Here is an 18,667-nt window from a genome sequence, read left to right on the forward strand (position 1 = left end):
ATTTGAACGTAGAGCATCGCATCGCAGCCCATGCAGGAGGTGCTGCAGGCCTAAACCGGTCGCCAGCCACTCGTATTGTTGCATTCTGGTCCTTTTAGTGTCTCGCGCGGCGCGTGTCCCCGCATTCCTTTTTCGGCAAGCAAAAGATCCCGTCCAGCTTTCCGCCTCAACTTCAACCTCACTTCAACCCCCCCCCGTGCTCGCCGTCACCATGTCTACCCCCCGCTGCTGCGACTAAGTTGGGTCGTTGAACCAAGACGATGATCTCGCGTCCGCCCGTGCTGGACCCACCACGCTTTGGAGAATAAACGAAACGAAAAATGTCTTCCAGACCGACCCATTCTCAGCTCAGCCTGGCTGCCTTTGCGGCACCGCAGTCACCGCGGACGATGCGAACCCTCCGAAAGATCCAGTCACACCAGGTTCTATCAACGTCATCTTCCGCGTTTTCCTCCCAAGCGGTTCATGCGTCTGTGCCGAGGAAAGCCTCGGGTTCGGAAGGCCTTGCGCCCCCTATAGATTTCAACACCACACATCGTACACGCCCCCGCCGAGGCCGATCAAACAGTGACGCTGGAGCTCAGGACAGCGGTGGGAGTCAGCCAGCAAAACGGCCGGCACGGAAGACAGGCTCTGGTTTTGGGGTTCGGAAGTCGGCTCTCGAAAGCTTGTTACGTGACGGGCTGCAGAACGGCAATGTTGTCGAAGGTCTGAAAGAGTTGAGGTATTTGGTATTGTCAACAGGAGTCGAGGCAGATGGGGATGGTATGGTATGTGAACGAAAAAAAAAAACCACTCTTCTGATAACTTGTGATGAGTCTATGTGTTTGGATGCTGATTTTTTAGTCTGGCTATCGGATCTATCTATGGCTTGTTCTTCTCGAAGTCCCCCCTCTGCCGACCGACGAATATCTCTCTCTGATTCATCGCGGTCGCTCCCCGGCCTATGCAAAGATCCGCAACGATACGTTTCGTACATTAGCGACTGACCCCCTATTCAAACGCCGTGTGACAGAAGCAAGCTTGATACGGCTCCTAAACGCCACTGCATGGAAAATTCACGATGCCAAGGCCCAAACAAAATCACTCGGACCGTCTCCCCGAAGACGAGCCAGGCAATCGTTGGTCGACACCCCTCCCAGTATTGCCGAAGAGACTTTGTACACTGCCGGGGAAGACATGAGCGAGGCAGCCATGTACGTCCAGGGCATGAATGTTCTGTGCGCCCCATTTTTATACGCGGCACGCAGTGAGGTTGAAGCCTTTGCGCTGTTTCACTACTTTGTGACTCGCGAATGTCCAGGCTACATACGAGGTGCAATGGATGGAGTGCACAAAGGCCTTCGGCTGGTTGACAGATGCCTGGAGATTGTCGAGCCGAAACTCGCAGCGTATCTGTTCTCAAAGGGAATGCATGCCGAGCTCTACGCCTTTCCGTCCGTCCTGACCCTCTGCGCCTGTACACCTCCTTTGCCAGAGGTTCTCCATTTATGGGACTTCTTATTCGCCTATGGACCTCATCTGAACATTTTGTGCATCGTCGCTCAGTTGATTCGCATGCGGGATACCATTCTCGATAGCCCAAGGTCAGAACTGTTCTTCTTTAGTTGCCATATTTCTGTCTAACTCCAGCGCAGCCCGAACAAAATCCTTCGGTCTTTTCCACCTCTTGACGCCAAGGATATCATCGCATTGACTGTCCTGATTGTTCGCAAGATACCCGACGACCTCTACGCAGAGTTGATTGACCATGCCAAATGACGACGCGATGAGTTATACTTGTATTTTATTGCCGATGTTACTATTGTGATTGTATCTTTTTTCCCCCTAACCATACGCTTTGCCTACTAATAATGCTTTATGAGTTCTTTTTATCTACAGGGCGTTTGTGACTCTTCTGACGATTGAATGATGTGCAAAGCGGAAGAATGAATGCTTACCGCAAGAAAGGACCTGATGAAACTAATGAATGTACACGAAGAGATCCTATTGTATGCATATATTGTCATTTCATGTGGTCTATGTCTATGTTTTTTCAAGACTGTTGTTTATCTATAGGGTATCGAATTTAAATGATCTTTTTTTTTTTCGTCCGACGCCTCGGCGGTTATCACTCTTTCAAAGCTGCTTCCCAAACACACCTCTCACATTGACAGAAACCTCCCAAGGCACCGCAAGCCCATTCTCTCCGGTCCGTGACCGCCAATCCGATATCACAATAGTGATTGAGGATCTCGGCATCCTTCCGGATTCCTTCCAAGTCCTCGCCGCGTCGGTCATCCTCCGCCTTGCCAGCCCACACGGCTCTTTCCGACCTTCTCCGCGCCATGAAGGTGATTTCCCCACCCCACTCCCAGCGGACATTGGGATCACAGGAATGGTTCGCCAGGCACCACAGCGGATGGACGGCGCAGACCTCCGGGCCGCCATCCCAAGTTGAGAGACGGCCGGACGCGGTGCCGCGGAACTTGGCATACAGAGTGTTGAGCACCCAGGTGTCGTACCGGGGTAGAGTGGCGAAGGGGTCGAGCTCCATCTCCTCCAGGATACGCGTGGGCTGAAGGATGTTGAGCTGGAAGGAGAAGGGCAGGGCGAGGGGATTCGACGCAGATGGCGATATATCATCGTCCAGACTGTGGAAATCACCCCAGATGTACTTGACTTCTGGGAGGTCGAGCGGGTGGACATCCTGCGTGGCGGCCATGGCGATCGCGCGGCCCAGCAGGAGCAGGTACAGGTAGTCCGCTTTGTCCTTGGGGTCGGGGATATCCTTGCCGATGGAGTCCAGGCCGTCGAAGCCGCACACGGCGCTGTGGTAGACCTGTGCTGCGCGGTCATGACAGTCCTGGCTGCAGAAGATGGTATCGTCGCAATCCTCGCAGGCGACGGGGGGTGTCTCCGACGAGAGCTCCGGCAGTGGTGCGTTGCATGCATCACACAGATCGTCGTGCAGCCGATTGGTGGCTGTGAGGAGGGAAGATTCTCGCAGGATGATCTCGCCCGGGGAAATGTCCTCCTTGGCGAAGAGGCCCAGCTGAACGGACACTTCTCCCTCCCCTTCTTCATTGTCCTCTCCCTTGCCAGACATCGTCCCATGCAGCGCCGGGAGCGCCACAGCGCGCACCTCACACTTGGGCGCCACTTCCTTCAACCGGTCGTTGAGCAGGCTCAGTGTCTCGGCCGCCTTCCGGTCCGGTTCATGCTCGTTCCACGGGTACAAGACCCGTCGGGCGTACCCTTGGGCATTGAGCGCAGCAGGGTCAACATCCACCGCGTCGAGATTCTCCACGGCGTCCGGATCATTCCCCCCCTGTCTCTCCAGGTACTTCCGTTTGATCAGCCTCATCTGCTCACGGAGACCCTCGTCTTCCGTAAGATCTACCCGCGACAGACTCATCCCACGCACGCAGAACTCGTACGCATCCCTGAAACAGCCGCACCGGACCAGACTCCGCACAAGCAGCGAGTACACTTCCCCAATCACCGCGTCGTATTCTCCTTCGCTCACAGCTTCGAACCCTCCATCTTCATCTTCATCTTCATCGTCATCTCCATTCCCCTCGCTGGCTACCGCCTTTCTAGCATGGTATTCGTATCCGTCCGGATCCACCACCGATTCCAACAGCGAGAGAGCCCGGTACGCATCCGCAGCCGCGAGGTCGGGAAAGCCCAGGCGTTCGTGCACCCGGCCGCGAGCGAGGTGCAGGTGTGGGTTGTGAGGGTCGGCGTAGAGGGCTGTCGTTATACTTGTGCGGTCTTCCATCCTGTAGCAACAGTTTCATAGTATTGAATTATTCCAGTGCACGTCGTGTCCCGCTTGATAAATTTTGATCGCGGGGGAGTCACGTGGTGATAGCTACAGAGTATGAGAGTCATAGATCATAGAACATGAGTAGACATCAGGCTAGAGAGATCTAGTTCCTTGTCTGTCCAAAGACATGGTATCGCTACATCGTTGGGAATCAGGCTTCCTAGTAGATATTCATTCATTCTAATCTAAGCCCTAATCTTCTATCCTTGATGACCGAGATGACTGGAATATCCTCTCCTCCTCACATAACCTATGAAACATCAGTATGGCTTAAAGTAGATCAGTATAGGACTACATACGCTGCAGTTCTCGTCCTGGATGACCGTATTCCCACCCGTGATCCCACCGGTGATGCCCGTCACGCCGCCGGCGGTGGTCTGTCGCTCTCTTAGCGTCGCGGCCAGTCGAGCCAGCATGCTCCTCTATAAAGCGTTAGACCAAGACCAAGAGACAAGAGATGAAGAAGAAAGACCTACCGTGATGAAAGCTTCGCTCATTCCGCCCTGGCGATCGACGTCATTCTGGCTCATGATCCGGTAGCTATCGTCTAGACGCTTGCAGCTACGCAGCCCGCCAACTCGCCGGGCGTCTCCCTGGAGCGAATTGGCCGCATTATCGGGGTCGAGGATATTCAGGCCCTCGCGTGCATCATTTTGGGCTCGTCGGTCAGAAGAGAAGATTTTGATGGTCGAGTCGATTCCGGAGACGGCCATGGTAGGTTCATACGGGTGGCCTGTTGACTGTTAAAAAAATATATAAACAGAGTAAAGTAGAGGAATATACCTTGCACGACATTGACGACCTCTCCATCCCCCTCGAGGATGTTGACTAGCTTCCCCGTTTTCCGCTCCCAGATGAAAACGTGTCCGGAATCGCTCCCACTCACGACGTACTCGTCATCCAGTCCGAAAAAGTTGACATCCTTGACCGTTTTGATATTGCAGTGGCCGCGGAACACGCGCGTATGCGACGAGCACGGCACGTCGAGTGCGACGTCTTCGCGACGCGTCCGTCGTAGCCCGTACCGTCTGATGAAACGCTCCTCGGCTTCCTCATCATCATCGTCGTCGTCGTCGTCGTCTTCATCTTCACCTTCATCTTCATCCGAAGTATCGTTCATTTCATCCTCATCCTCATCGTCGCTCTCACTGCTATCCTCGCCTAGTCTCATGGAGCTCTCCTCGCCTCCATCCGAGTCTTGTGCCTCGTGATGTCCAGTACGACTGGAAAACATGAGACTGATCCCTTGAATGGGCTCCTCATCTTCTTCTTCGGGATCGATATCTTCCTGCATGCGTTCAGGAGACTCTGGTTCTTCGTCATCCCCGTCATCTCCTTCGGTGGTTCCCAGGAGGGTAGTTTGCAGGCCTCCAAAGGCCCGATTAACAAACTCAAAGTTGACTCCCGTCCCCACTTCCATCAAAACACCCCGGGCGACTTTCAGCCCCCAGAATCGTTTCGTTGCATTGCGATCCAACGCGCGGACGCGAGGAAGGCCCGCCCCCATCTCCGTGTCCTCCCGGCCGGTGCTCTCCGTTCGGGCGGCGGTACCCTGTAGATCCTCCAGGGGCAGCCGGACCGCATTCCCAAACGCGGTGACGGCGACCGCCTGGGTAGGGAAGAGGACGCGGGTCTGATCGGTTTCGAAGCGGGACGCATCGACATTCACGACGGGGGAGAGTCCAGCCAGATCGCGCAGATACGGAATCAATCTCTCCTCGATGGCGCTGTCGTCCGCGCTCTCGGGGACAGGAAACCGGTTGCGATGAAGCCGTCTTTGCGATGCCTTGTGCTTAAACCCTTCCAGTAGGGCAGACCGGCCGCCCTCAACCCACAGCAGGATGGCGCGCAGAAAGTCGTATCCGAACTGCGACGCCCGGTCGATCGTATCGGGTTCGGCGGGGGCAAGGGTGATTTCATGGAACCCATCTTCCGGGTCAAGAAGACTGCCGTGCTCCAGGTTGCCTGCCTCATCGCTACCAAGAGCGGCCGGGTCAAGCCGGCCCCCTAGCACTCGTGAAACGGTGCCCGCGGCCTGGACGAACCGCCAGGCGGCCTGGCGGTTATGCCGCAGGGACTTTTGAAACGCTACGACGTCCTCCGACGGGTTCACCGGGTACGTCCAGGTGCTCATGGTCTCCGCCATCTGGGGCAGACAAGCAGACGCATGCGTCAGAGAGGCCGAAAAGGAGGAAGTGAACGAGGTCAGGTCCTCGTTGCGATCCTCGACCGCCTCGCGGAGGGTCGTTTCCAGAGAAAACAGAGACTTGCGGAGGCGCACCAGGCTCTTGGCAATCCGCAGGCTGACCCGTTGGGCTTCATTCAGCAAGGAATTTCTCGCCCTCTCAATGGCTTCCCCTTCTGGCCGGGGCGGGATGGGGATCTCCTCGGCCTCTCCGTTTGCGTAGCGAACACGGAACGAGAGATTTTCACTTTCGTCCGCGTCGTCGTCGTCGTCGTCGTCGTCGTTGTCCTGCTGCTCCTGATTTTGCTCCGGTAGATGGCGCCGCGGTGGTTGGTTTCCGCTACTGTTACTCAGGGACGAGGAGGAGGCCCCCTTCTGCCGTTTGCGTTTCCTGCTTGCCCCCGAGGCTTTGCCCTTCTTCCGGGCCGACGAACTTTCAGGTGCCGACGAGCCTTCTGGCATCTCGCGAGCATCGGGACTCCGGATGAGGTCGAAACTGTAGATGTGCTCGCCGGACCAGCTCACCACCATCTCGTTCGGGTTCGCGTCGCTAATCTTGCAGGCGGTGATATGGCCGTCGCTCTGGCTATGCATGCGCTTCTTGCCGCCGGGGGCGAACCGGCGCACACAGCGGGTCGCATGGCCCATGAGCTCGTCCTCGTGAAGACTGGTGCTTGTGGCGAGGCCGCCGCCACCACCGGGACGACCTTGCTCGGTCAGAGTATTTCGGCCCAGCATGCGCCGGTCATGGAGGAAGCAGTGCAGGTGGGCGCCGCCCAGGGCAATGTAGTGCGGCTGGCTCGGCGAGCACGAGATGGTATTGAGATCGAGATGGTAGCGCTTGTAGCTGATCAGTGGGGGGGGAACGTTGGTGTCGTCATGCTCCAGGCCGGGCCGATAGGCCATGAATCCTTGCCCACCGCGTGGAGCCGGGTAGGAGGAGGAAGGCTGGCGTAGGTCCCATTGACGCACCTCGCCATCCTCGGAGCAGGTGAGGAACAGGTATGGGGAGGACTCGGTGACGATGCGCTTGACCCGATCGGCGTGGCTCCGGTAGACGCGTGCATTTGTGTTTCCCTCGCTCAGGTAGCGGGCACCGGTGAAGAAGTTGTTGAACCGCCGGCTCCGCGCCGAGGCCCGGAAGGCCGAGGTGGCCGCCATATCCCCGTTGCGGGCCGCATACTCGATGTCGAAGACGCGCACCTGCGAGTCGCCGGCACACGTCACCACGGTCCGGTCGTTGGAATGGGGCATGAACTTGACGGAGAAGATGTTGGCCTTGTGGCCCGTGAAAACGGTGGTGTTGAGGGCAAAGGGCGCGGTCGAGGAGTCCGGCTGGTACGAGTAAATGTTCAGATGGAGGTCGTCGGAGCCAGAGGCCAGGAACTGTCCAGAGCGTGACCAGCTGACAATTAGCTTCATCCATAATAATAAATGACAGCCATTTTCTTTCCCAGTCAGAGGGAGAAATACCTCAGTGCATTGACACAACCGGTATGCCCACCCAGTTCATTCACAATATCCAGCTCCTTAATCCAGTCCGACGAGCCGTACAGGCTGCTGATTCCTGCCCGGCGAGACGCATCTCCACATTCTCGACGCCAGAGCCGCTGGTGTAGCTCTCCGCTCATGGTGATAGACCCAACGGGGGTATTCAGTCCTCCTTCCCCTAGTTTGTGATGTACCTGTAGCAGAACGTCGACCTTTCACGCTGGGACCATTCTCGTTGTCGGTCGCCTGGGACGGGAGGACGAAGAGGATGACGTCAGGAAGAACAGATCGACGAAGACCGAAAGCGAAGTGCAAGGTTACAATTAACAGTAGCGGTATAGAGAGAAGAAGGAGGATAAAGAAGAGAGGAGATAATTAGGAAGAAGATAAGGAGAAGTGAAGAAGCCAAGGCAGCTAGTTGCGAGGCAAACCTGGTCTTGCACTTGTCAATCAATGCTGGAAATCCTGGAAACGACTGGTCCACCGAGATGACAGGGGACAAAACAGAACAGAAATAAAGGCCCTCAAATCAAGATAACCGAGCGCAACGGCTGTGGACCTGCTGTCGAGATTAAATTGGTAAACCTGGATGCTTTATGGGCGGAGTCAAGGTCGATCATGAAGGAATGAGGTGGGGAGAGGTCGAGCCAGGCGTGGAAGTGGGGAGAATCTTGATAAGCATGAATACCTAATTTTTATGGTACTTGTATGTGTATGAATCTAATTAATAAGTTGAATATGAGCTTGGCTTCAATATGAGCTTGGCTAATTCATCAATAGCATTATCATATCGTCATAGCTACATAGTATGTGTAACGCTGTAGAGCTTCACTCTGCAATATCACCTCTTCCACACCCCCAGGCGGGTTCTTCTCTCCCCCGGCACGGCAGCCAGTCGCCCAGCCAGTTGGCTCACCCATGCCCTCTCCCGCCCGACCACCTTCGCCTCGATACTTCGTATCGCGTGGATCTCGTCAATCATCAAATGGATCGTCTCGTTCATCGCCGTGACCGTTCGGACCAGGGCGGAGTTCCCCCACCCTGACGACTGGGTCAGAACATCAAGACCCTGCATCTGTCGGGAGCACAGGTCCAGACGGGATGCGAGGGTCTCGAGTTCCGTTTGCCATGTAGGCCCCATCGACTCGATAAAGAGAGGAGCTATAGACGCATCGCCAGTTGAGCTCTTTTCGCGGGCTTGGATCAGTTCCTCGTGGTGTCGGAACCATTGCTCAAATGCAGCTACCGCCAGCGTGTATCTGCCCCCTCTCCGGTCCGTCAGATCGGATACCTCCTGTACAACATAGGAGAGCAGTTGGATTTGTTCCACAACACTGCTGTTACTGCTTCCACTGCTGCTGCTGAGCCACGCGCTCAGTGCCTGCTGGTTGAGGCTCCGCTGGGCACTCTTCTCCGCCCCCAACACAGACCGATAGACGCCCGCGACCGAGTCGTACTTTTTCCGCAGGCTGGCTTCGGATGTGACGCGCCACTCTGTCTGCGTCTGCAGGGCAGACGCATGGAACAGGCTCAACTGCAACAGGTCGGTCTGCAGGGCGGCAATCTCCGGCCACGCCGCGGGGAGCAGCAGGCTTGCGTCGGGCTCCGAAGAAGCGCTGACAGACGGTGTCGGCGTTGGAGGCTTCGTCGCCGTCGGTTTCCGCGGCGAGAAGCTCTGCTGGTACGTCGTGAAAGCCTTGGGCCGCTGGGTGACCGGCGTGGTAGGGACTGTCGGGTCTGCATGTTTCTTCGAGGGTGGGAGGACGATCTGGTGACTCCGGTGTCGCGCGTGGCCCGGAAGGGTAGCAGCGGCGGAAGAGGACTTGGTCGAGGCCGAAACCACAGGTTGTCGAAGGGAAGATGACCGCGTCGTTCGCGAGCCGAGCGTCGCAGCAGGGAGAGGGGGAGGCGGCATCTCGGTCCTCCTGGTCGGCGACAAGGCTCTGGTCGTTCTAGTTGGAGACGGCAGCCGCGCAGAGCCTTTCACCGGCGAGGTTCTCAGTTTGGGAGCCGTCCCTAGTTTTGAAGTCGAGATTGCACTGGGTAGGAGGCTTTGTCGACGGCTCTCCACCGATCCTGTACCCGGCAGGGCACTTCCCCCCCCATGCTGCACTTTCCTGGCCGCCGGGACATCGACCCTGAGGATCGATGAGCTCCTTTGAGGGAGAAAGCTCTTCCTCCTGCCACCATAACCATCCTTATCGGTGCCCTTCTCGAGGCTGTAACCCGTACTGTTTGTCGCTTCGGTCGTAGTCGGGCCCGCTCCCTGTTCTCCAGACTCGACGATCGATCGCGGCAGAGGCTCGGATATTTTATCCGTCGATATCGATTTGTTTTGTGTCGGGCGAGCTATAGTCTATAGAGTCAGCCAGGAATTCATTTTAAACGGTGTTTGGTGTTACCTGTTTACGAGGTTCGCGCAGGGATGATGAACGCGTCGGAATGGGCATGGCGAGACGATGTCATGGAAACCGAGGGCTTGACTGAAGAAAAACGCTATATACAGATGTCTTGAATAATTAAATCAAGCAGTTCTCCTGTAGTACAAGACGGAGGAATAATATGGTGACAGGCACGTTCGACTGCTGAGGCTTGGTGGGGATGCGGTGAGTGGATTCAGGATCGACAACAGGTTGTTGCTCCGCTACGGAGTATACGGAGTCTATACTACTACCTAGCATTGGAATAGAGAGAAGAAGTACTGATAAATGTTCATTCCATATTACTAGAAACTACACATGAGATACGATGACTTTTTCTGGCTAAGCAGCAGCAGCAGCAGAATCCAGACTAAAAGGTATATGGAGTATATTCGAAATGCTTTCTCTTACTACAGATTTCCACGTTTCGGGAAAGCAACGCCGTTGACAGCCGGGTGGTCGGCGAACCAGCTCACCTTGTCTCCGGCGTGGTGATTGATGAGGGCAGAAGGCAACTCGCGGCCCTCCTCGGCGTCGAAGATTTGCTTCATGATGGTCTGTTTTCCGGCGCCCGTGGCGACGAAGGCGATGTTGAGGGCATGGGTGACGACGGGGAGGGTCAGGGTGATGCGCTTGGGCGGAGGTTTGGGCGAATCGCTCAAGCAAGCGACCCAGGCGTCCTTCTCGCGCAGTAGTTCGTGGCCGGGGAAGAGACTGCAGGTGTGGCCGTCGGGCCCGCAGCCAAGCAGGATGAGATCAAAGACGGGCAGCTTGACGCTGTCCTTGGCGGCAAAGGAACGCATCAGCTCCTCCTGGTAAAGGTCGGCCAGCTCTTGCGGGTCGTCGTCGTTGGCGTGCTCGGCGTCGATCGGGTGCACCCTGGGCGTGCCCTGGTCGGCGGGGATCTTGTCCAACAGCTCGTCCTTGAGCAGCCGGTAGTTGCTGTCTTCGTGGTCGAGAGGCACGGCGCGCTCGTCGGCGAAGAAAATGTCCCACTTGTCAAAGCGCGGCGTGTCCTCCTGGCTCCCAGTGCCCGGCGCGAGCAGGGCCTTGGCCAGCACGCTGGGGAGCGACCCGCCCGAGACGGCGACGCGGAAGACATCGTGGCGGGTCACCGCGGTATTCTGACACCCAAGCACATAACTCCGTAACGACTGGGCCAGCGACTGAGCATCCGGGAAGCTGTAGAGGGAGGGAGCGGAGCTTGCCATCGTGGCCGTGGGTGGTGGGTGGTGGATGGTGTTTCTTTTGGACGGGCGGCTGGGAATATTGGTCTGGCGGGGTAAAAAAAGGGAGGGAGGTGGTTAGCGGGGCAAGGAAGACCTGCTACAACAACAGCATCAACAACAACAACAAGAAGTGAAATCAAGAGAAGAGACGCATAGAGATCCTTCTTCTCTCAAAGTGAGGTAGATAGATTATGATCTATCTCGAATAACTAGGTGTTGAACGACGTTCTTTCGTGCCTATCAAATTAGTGTTTGTGGATGAAAAAGGGTGACGTCTGTCTATCCCTCCATGGAACCAGCTGGATCTCGCAACGATAAGCCAAGAGCTCCTCTCTCTCTCTCTCTCTCTCTCTCTCTCTGTCCCCAAGATCGGTTCATTCTTGACGATTTTGCAACCTGGTAAATGCTGACAGAACTCGGGTCTTTCCCCCCAGAACTAGAGCATAACTGTGGCCTGTTGTACTCCGGAGGTCTAAGGGACAAATATGTCAGGCTGATGTCAGCGTGCTTTGTCTAGTGCAACTCCCAGGAACTCCGTACTCCGTACTCCGGGATAATCTGATGAGGGGAATTATAACGGATGAGTTGGCGAGGTGGGAGTGGTGTGTTGACAGCAGCTGGAGCACGATTACAGCATTGTGCAGGCGCCACGGCCGGGTTGGATGGATTCCGGCCTTCCATCTTCCTTCGATTCGTACAGAGTACTCCATAACTCCTTCTGCAGAACATACTCCAACGGTTTCAAGTGCTTGTACGGAGTACAGGGAAGCAGTTCACGGGTAATCGGCCTAGACTCTACCCGGATGCCTCCGTAGGGCAACTAGGTAACCTAGGTACCTACTAATTAGGTAGTACTCTGTGGGATGGTATGAGGCAATTACGCAGCGTCACAAATTACTATATACATTTAGCACCCAAATACCCAAAGTGACTAGTTGCTCTGTGTCTGAGACTGTGTTACTATTCTTGCACTATTATTATGCACACTATGCTGTATTGGGGAATTAAAGAATTCTTAGTGAGTGAGGCTGACCCACCTACTATGACTACCAGCTGTAACCGAGACAGGGCTATGACATAAGGTATGTAGCAATCTGTAGTTATTCATCAATCTGTATTCAATCCCCTCACTGACTTCTATGATAGCCAGATAAAGACTAAGGAGTAAGGAGTGACCACGTAGTCTAGGGAATTAATGACTACCTTAAGTATTTTTCGTTTCATCCACCTGACAGCGGAATGCGAGGGACGCTGAAACTTTGGCGGGTCCGCAGGGCAGTTCGTGTTGCAGCCACGCCTGAGCCGGTTAGGGCCGCAGGGCGTGGCTGAGCGTTTCAGTACGATGTACAGTGTACCTACCTAAATTAACTCTAGGTACCTAGGTACTAGTAGTCCTAGTGCCCAGCTGAAATCAATGCACAGTCAGTGTACCCATAGTCTTTAGGTACTAAGGTAGTTACCTACTTAGGTACTTGTAGCCTTACGAAGTTGTACCCAAGGTACTCGATAGCACAAGGTACGGAGTACGGAGTACCTACCTAACCTAATCTATGTAATTACCTTAGGTAGGTACCTAGGTAGTAACCTGTAAGATACAGAGTACTCCGTACCAGGAAATACATACTCAATACAAACCTAACTTGTAATGGTTAGTCTCGTCAAAACCGGCTCTGCCACATCTCGTGCCCAAAGGGGTAAGGTCTCAACAAGTGGATGACGCGACGACTGGCGAGTGGTGGGAATCCCGGCCTCAGTCAGCCATTGACGCCGTCTCGCCCAGCAGGCTGCCCTCTTGGCCAACAAGGAAGGGAGAGAGAGGGTCAGGAGGATGATTACGAAAATCGCTCTTCTCTAGCCTTATATAGTAAGACTACTACATAAGTACTAGAGTAGGACCTGGAGTCACTGACCTTCAACAATTCAACATTTTCCACTGTTCCCCCCCCCCTCCTCTAAATCCACTTCTGACCTATCTCGGAATATCCATCGATCCTTGGCTTGGTAGCTGGTTGATCGCAGACTAACTAGTTAAATGACGGCCCAAGATAACTAATTAACTACCTAAGTTAATTAGTTAATAGTCACTGACTAAGGCGTCCGGTGGAACCAGTCGATCCCCGTATTCTGTTTGCCTCGCTTGGCGTCGGAGAGTGGCATTTATATCCTGCCTCACTTCTCTCCGTCGCTGCCTACACCAAAGTTAACCTGCACCTCGACCACAGCCACAATATAATATATATATATATATATATATATATATTATTTGGCAGCCTGAATACAAGAGACAAGCGATAAAAAGATTTGAATCGACGCGATCTCGATACACACAAGAAACTGTTCTTTACCACCCTCGACTGATTGCTCAACATGAGCTCGCCCTCCGTTCAGTTGCACCCTCCCTCGTCCGCCAGCTCCCAGGGCGTGACGCCGCGCTCCTCCTCCGAATCCGCCGTCGGTATGGGCTTCGACATTGTCCGCTGCTCGCGCTGCCAGTGCTCGCTCAGCCTAGACCACCCGTCGTCGCCGGGTGTCGTCCGGTTCGGCATGAACTCCTACTACTGCAGCCGCTGTGCTTCCATGGTCGGCTTTATCCGCTGAAAGACGGTCACCGGAATTACAATACAAAAAACCAACCATCCGAACCCCAGAAGAATGAGGCAAATCAATCAATCTCTTTGGACCGCACCATCCAACTCTTCGAATTCGACTTTTTGCAGTGATTCTATCGGAGGAGGAGAAAAAGAATTGGGAACCCCGATATCAACCGCCACCACTCCACTCCCGTGTCTAAACGCGATTCAACGCCTACGCTTATCTCGCAAAGATGAAACACAACCCTTTGCCCTGATCCGCAATCCGGCGGGAATCTGAATACGGAGTACTTCTAGTGGGCTATCAACCTGACGGGAAAGGATACCAAATGGATAAGACTTGTGCGGGCCACAAGTCATCTTACACGGGAGGAAAGAAACCCTGTTGATTCTTTTTTCTCTTTTTTTAGCGAAAGGTAGCGGGGACTATCTATTTTCCATCTGAGCGTTTGTTTTCATATACCCTTGTCTTGAAAATGTAGCATACTACATAGAGCGTGTTCTACCAACTTTGAATCTCACTTGTATCCAAATATCAGAAGTTTCTGTCTGAAGTGGTGACTGCATGATCTAGAATCCTCACTAAACTTGTATGAAACCAGCATTCCCATCTGTATCAGCCTGCAGAATGAATCAAAGTCTTACCTGACACCAGTACTCCGTAACTACCCCTTACTCAACTGAAGATGCAGATCAGGGTCTTCCCGTTGACTGTAACCGTATAGAGTAACTGTAACTCTGTAAGTTCCAGGCTAACCTTGAATCAGCATAGTGTTCCTATTTAGGTCAAGCGCGGTTGGGAGTGTATAGAACCTCTTTTGTCCTCTTCTCGCCTGGGACACGTTTTCCTCCTGCTCATGAGTCATCAGTCCTGTTCTTTTCATATCTATGGACCGTGGTGTATAGAGAATGTACCACCGAGCTTGGCCGCTTGGGGAGAAGCATCTCTCCGGTGTTCTGAGTCCTTGAAGATGGGATGTGCAGTCCCGCCTTTTTTGTCCTGGCAAGTTGTCATTAGAGGTAATTAGCTACCTAATGCTCTATGGCATTATCTAGGTATGCTCTATTCTATTCAATGTGTTGTATACATTCATCCAAGTGTACTATCATAGTTTGCATGCTCTAAGATTATCTCTACAGAAGAGTATCACTGGGAACTGATTTCCACTCTTATAAACCCTTCTTGATATGTTCTCCACGGGTTTTAAGAGGTAAGGTATCTGGATACCTGGAAATCCTACCTTGAGACGACTGAGATGAGATCTGCTCCAGAGGATGTGTTCTTGGGAGAATATCAAAGACTCTTCTTGCCGGGGGATATAAGCCTTGCGATCGGACAGGACCATTCTACAACAAGACATCTATAGTACGGAGTACTCTGTGCTGTGACAATGGAAAACGGCTGAATGAGTACCCTGCATCCATGATTTGATCAGATAAACAGGGCACAGCGAATAGTCTGCATGAAATGACGGCTTGGACATGCTAACATGACAGCCTTAAGCTGCCCTTCTATTTGATTACGTGGTCTTACTCCGTACTGAAGTACTCCGTAGTTACTTCGATTCCAGTGAGATCTGTTATGACTGGAGAGTATCTTTGAAGTATACTCCTTACTCTGTACTCCGTACTCCGTGGTGACTTTTTCGAATATGGTAGATACTCCAGAAGTGTAACAGGATTGATAATAATAATGCCACTCAACTAATCAACCTACTTCGTTCAAGGGTCTAACCATCTGGCAGTCAGGTGGGACGCGCCCCTTGCTTCTCACTAGAGTTCGGGTGCAGATCTTACGAAGCTCCCACAGGCTGTCGATCCTCGAAAAATTTGCCATTTGTGGATGTATCATGGAGATCGCCTTGTACAACTGCGAAGAACGAAATGATATTGTGTGAAGTAGATATAGTTGTAAATTGTAAACTGTAGGTATAGACAGGTAACCAACAGTTTAGAACTCCCTACATGCTAACTGGTTTATCTCGAGTCAATCGAAGAGATCGCAAGAAATATACTAGTCCCCTGATCCTGGTTAGTGTGGCCTCGATACTCCGACTCTGTATTGATCGGATCGGGATTCGAAGATATGGAGAACGTCAGTCGGTCTTGTCGGAGGATTCCTGACAGGTGTCTATCAGCCCTGCATGGCATAGAATAATCTAATGACGTGTAAACTCGGCAATGCTCCTTCAATCGATGAGTCATGATTGTATCTTACCTCGCCTAGTTGGGGTCTCGAGTCTCTTAATGCTATACAATAGTTAGCAGCCGCCTCACTGTTGCCCCTCTCCCGTTAACCCCCAATTAAGCGGTGACTGGTAGCTAGTGTCACTGGTAGGCTGTCGTCTGCGCAGAACTGATGCCTCACATGCAGCCTCCAGGGGCATCCCTGAACGTCTGGCCGTCACCTGGGAGATATTATATCCTCCCAAAGAAAAACCCGCTGCTGTGTATCGGACCGACCCTGCTGCTCATCGCCACGAAGAACAGGAAAAAAAAAAAGAAAAAAAAAGAAGAAGGAGAAGAAGCAAAAAGCAACGTCATCGAGCAAGCCCGCAGGGCACTGCGTACCATAGTTATCCTCATTTGAACCACGACCAGTAGATTGGCCTTGCTCCGCGTTTCCCCTTCGGTCGATCTGGCGGTGTAACGGCCAAGTGAATCACCCACCCAGAGCCAGAAGGGCTTTGTCCTCGCAGATGGCCTTTTCTCAGGTCGCATTGGCAGGGCCGTCCTAGTTAACCAACAGTAGCATTAGCAACCGATGATTCAGAGATGCAGAGAACAGAGAGCAGAGAGCAGAGAGCAGAGAGCCCGGTGATAGGGTGCTCTCGCAGTTCGATAGATCTCAAACAGGAATAAAAAAAGAACGTCGAAGACCAGGGGAAAAAAGAAAGGAAAGGAAAGGAAACGAACACTCATCCAGTATGATCGGACTCCTCGACTCCTTCTCTCTCGTTATTCGCCCGCAGCTGCATCGGTGGCTTCGTTTTACCCTGCCCGCACCACCAGCCTCAATGCCTTGTTCAACAGCGTTTAAAGACTCCGACGTCTGTCTCTCTGGGGCCCGTTGTTTCTGTATCTAGGTCTCTTCGCTTGTCTTTTGCCTCTTCTCTCCTCTTCTCTCCTCTCCTCTCCTCTCCCTCTTCCCGTCTTCCGTCTTCTCCCTCTGCGGCGTTCTTTTCGTCGGGTTGAAAGCACAGCGAGCCATGCCCTCTCCCCGGGAGGGACGAGCAACCAGGTCACGAGGGTCCGAAGACGAGTTTGTGCTGTTTCTCCAAGGAGTAAGCAAGAAAAGTCACCTGCTTTCCCCCTCCCTTCCCCCTCATACTGAACCAAGTTTCATGACAGATCCCATCCCAGTGTCGGTGGCAGGAATTGAAGGATCTGGTACGCCAGACGGCCTTGCATATTCGCCAGGCGGTCGTCTATGATGACCAGAATGGGTTTCCCACCGGCTTGGGCCAGATCATCGTGAAGAACGAGGATGAGGCCTGGCGTACCTACCGTGAGACCCCTGGCCTCTTTTTTTTTTCCCCCATGAAGCCAGACTAACAAGTCTAGAACGTCTATCTACTAACGGTTGGTATGGCCAGAGTCTGGTCGTCACTCTGGCCCGGACCAGCATGCCCACACAGCCCATTGCTGGCCCGACCAAGAGTCCCTCGGCGTGCATGATGCCTTCGTCATTTGTGTCTGGGTATACTACTCCCCCTCAAGCTCCGCAGAACCTGGCCATCCCATCTTCTCCGATGACCCCAGAGTGAGTTTTTTTTCCCTTTCAATAGCCCATGTGTTGATGAGGCATATCACTGAGACGCAACAAGGCCCCCTATGCCACCTAGCCCTCCGTACTCGGGATCCGAGTATGTACCCATGATGAGCCCAATGGGCATGCAGCCCAGTTTCTCCCCGCACCAGCGCCATCACTCCCAGCCATTTATACCCATCTTTGCAGACCCCTTGGTGCATACCATGCACCAAGGTGGGATCCCGCCGTCACCCATCCTATCCGTACACCAACCGAACATCTTTGTCGATCAGCCTCTTCCCTATCCGCCGATCCTTCCCTATCCTCCCCACCACCACCACCACCACCACCACCACCCTCATGGACCCTCCCCCCTCCAGCCTCTGCAAGATGCACAGCTCAACAGCATCCACATGAATGGGAGACCGCCGCCGCCTGGGTACCCGCACAAAGCAGGTTTATATCATTCACATGCCTCCTCCTCGCCGCCGACCTCGCTCTGCCCTCCTCGCCGCACCGTCTTGGTGCAGAATCTCAGTCTCGACGCCAAAGCCTCCGAGCTCGAGGACTTCTTTGCCGACGCGGGAACCATCGACCGCTGCCATATCCCCACTGACCCGACCACGGGCCGTCCCCGCGGCTACGCGAAGATCACCCTCCGCACCGCCGACGAAGCCAAGGGTGCCGCTGCCCTTTACAACAACACCTTCTTTATGGGTCTGAAGCTCCGCGTCCGCGTCGACCGCAGCAATGCCACCATCGCAGAGCCATTCTCCGGTTTCCCCCTTCACTGGCGTGCAAAGACCCATCTCCCTCTCCCTCACCCTCACCCTCATCACGCACATGCCTATTCCTATAGCTACAGCTATGCTCCTGGTCCCTTCTGGTCCGACCTCCCAGAGGCCAACGGCATCCCTCTCCACCAGATAGATCCATCAGTCGAGATCACCTCCTCACCCAGCCAGAAAGATATCCCCTCCTCGTCTTCCTCTGCTTCCTCGGCTTCTTCCTGTGGCGATCCCCCGAGTCTACGCCAACCGCTCGTGGTGAACGGCTCGGGCGTCGCTGCCGACAAGGGTGGAGGAGTCGTGAACGATCCTGTGTGATCAGATTGATCCCTTTTTTAAGTTTATTTCTGCTTATATTTTATCATGTTTTGCATTGTGAGCGTTTGAGGTACGATATTTTG

The 18,667-nt window shown here is 53.8% G+C and overlaps 6 protein-coding genes across 6 annotated transcripts; 3 read left to right on the plus strand and 3 right to left on the minus strand.

The window, feature by feature from the left end:
* ASPZODRAFT_1807146 (hypothetical protein) lies at positions 1 to 1,936 on the plus strand. The gene is made up of 3 exons (XM_022727148.1): positions 1 to 770; positions 847 to 1,586; positions 1,638 to 1,936. Exons 1-3 carry the CDS (start codon positions 321 to 323, stop codon positions 1,759 to 1,761), a joined length of 1,314 nt encoding a protein of 437 aa, XP_022582410.1. The 5' UTR covers positions 1 to 320; the 3' UTR covers positions 1,762 to 1,936.
* A 174-nt stretch (positions 1,937 to 2,110) lies between these two features.
* On the minus strand, positions 2,111 to 7,627 carry ASPZODRAFT_141461 (hypothetical protein; the record flags this gene model as incomplete). The annotated part of the gene is made up of 6 exons (XM_022724752.1): positions 2,111 to 3,764; positions 4,057 to 4,061; positions 4,111 to 4,233; positions 4,288 to 4,544; positions 4,595 to 7,401; positions 7,470 to 7,627. The coding sequence occupies 6 exons, from the start codon at positions 7,625 to 7,627 to the stop codon at positions 2,111 to 2,113; spliced, it is 5,004 nt and encodes a 1,667-aa protein (XP_022582411.1).
* Positions 7,628 to 8,328: 701 nt separating this feature from the next.
* Positions 8,329 to 9,937, minus strand: ASPZODRAFT_141462 (hypothetical protein; the record flags this gene model as incomplete). The annotated part of the gene is made up of 2 exons (XM_022724753.1): positions 8,329 to 9,843; positions 9,890 to 9,937. 2 exons carry the CDS (start codon positions 9,935 to 9,937, stop codon positions 8,329 to 8,331), a joined length of 1,563 nt encoding a protein of 520 aa, XP_022582412.1.
* A 380-nt stretch (positions 9,938 to 10,317) lies between these two features.
* Positions 10,318 to 11,118, minus strand: ASPZODRAFT_63355 (hypothetical protein; the record flags this gene model as incomplete). Its single annotated transcript, XM_022729142.1, has 1 exon — positions 10,318 to 11,118. One exon carries the CDS (start codon positions 11,116 to 11,118, stop codon positions 10,318 to 10,320), a length of 801 nt encoding a protein of 266 aa, XP_022582413.1.
* Positions 11,119 to 13,254: 2,136 nt separating this feature from the next.
* On the plus strand, positions 13,255 to 13,898 carry ASPZODRAFT_131507 (hypothetical protein). Its single transcript, XM_022722778.1, has one exon. The coding sequence runs from the start codon at positions 13,504 to 13,506 to the stop codon at positions 13,732 to 13,734; it is 231 nt and encodes a 76-aa protein (XP_022582414.1). The 5' UTR covers positions 13,255 to 13,503; the 3' UTR covers positions 13,735 to 13,898.
* A 3,038-nt stretch (positions 13,899 to 16,936) lies between these two features.
* ASPZODRAFT_64465 (hypothetical protein) lies at positions 16,937 to 18,584 on the plus strand (the record flags this gene model as incomplete). Its single annotated transcript, XM_022729236.1, has 4 exons — positions 16,937 to 17,011; positions 17,079 to 17,235; positions 17,292 to 17,490; positions 17,555 to 18,584. 4 exons carry the CDS (start codon positions 16,937 to 16,939, stop codon positions 18,582 to 18,584), a joined length of 1,461 nt encoding a protein of 486 aa, XP_022582415.1.
* Positions 18,585 to 18,667: the final 83 nt, after the last annotated feature.

This window comes from Penicilliopsis zonata (assembly GCF_001890105.1).
Source record: "Penicilliopsis zonata CBS 506.65 unplaced genomic scaffold ASPZOscaffold_5, whole genome shotgun sequence".
Taxonomy (NCBI): Eukaryota; Fungi; Ascomycota; class Eurotiomycetes; order Eurotiales; family Aspergillaceae; genus Penicilliopsis; species Penicilliopsis zonata.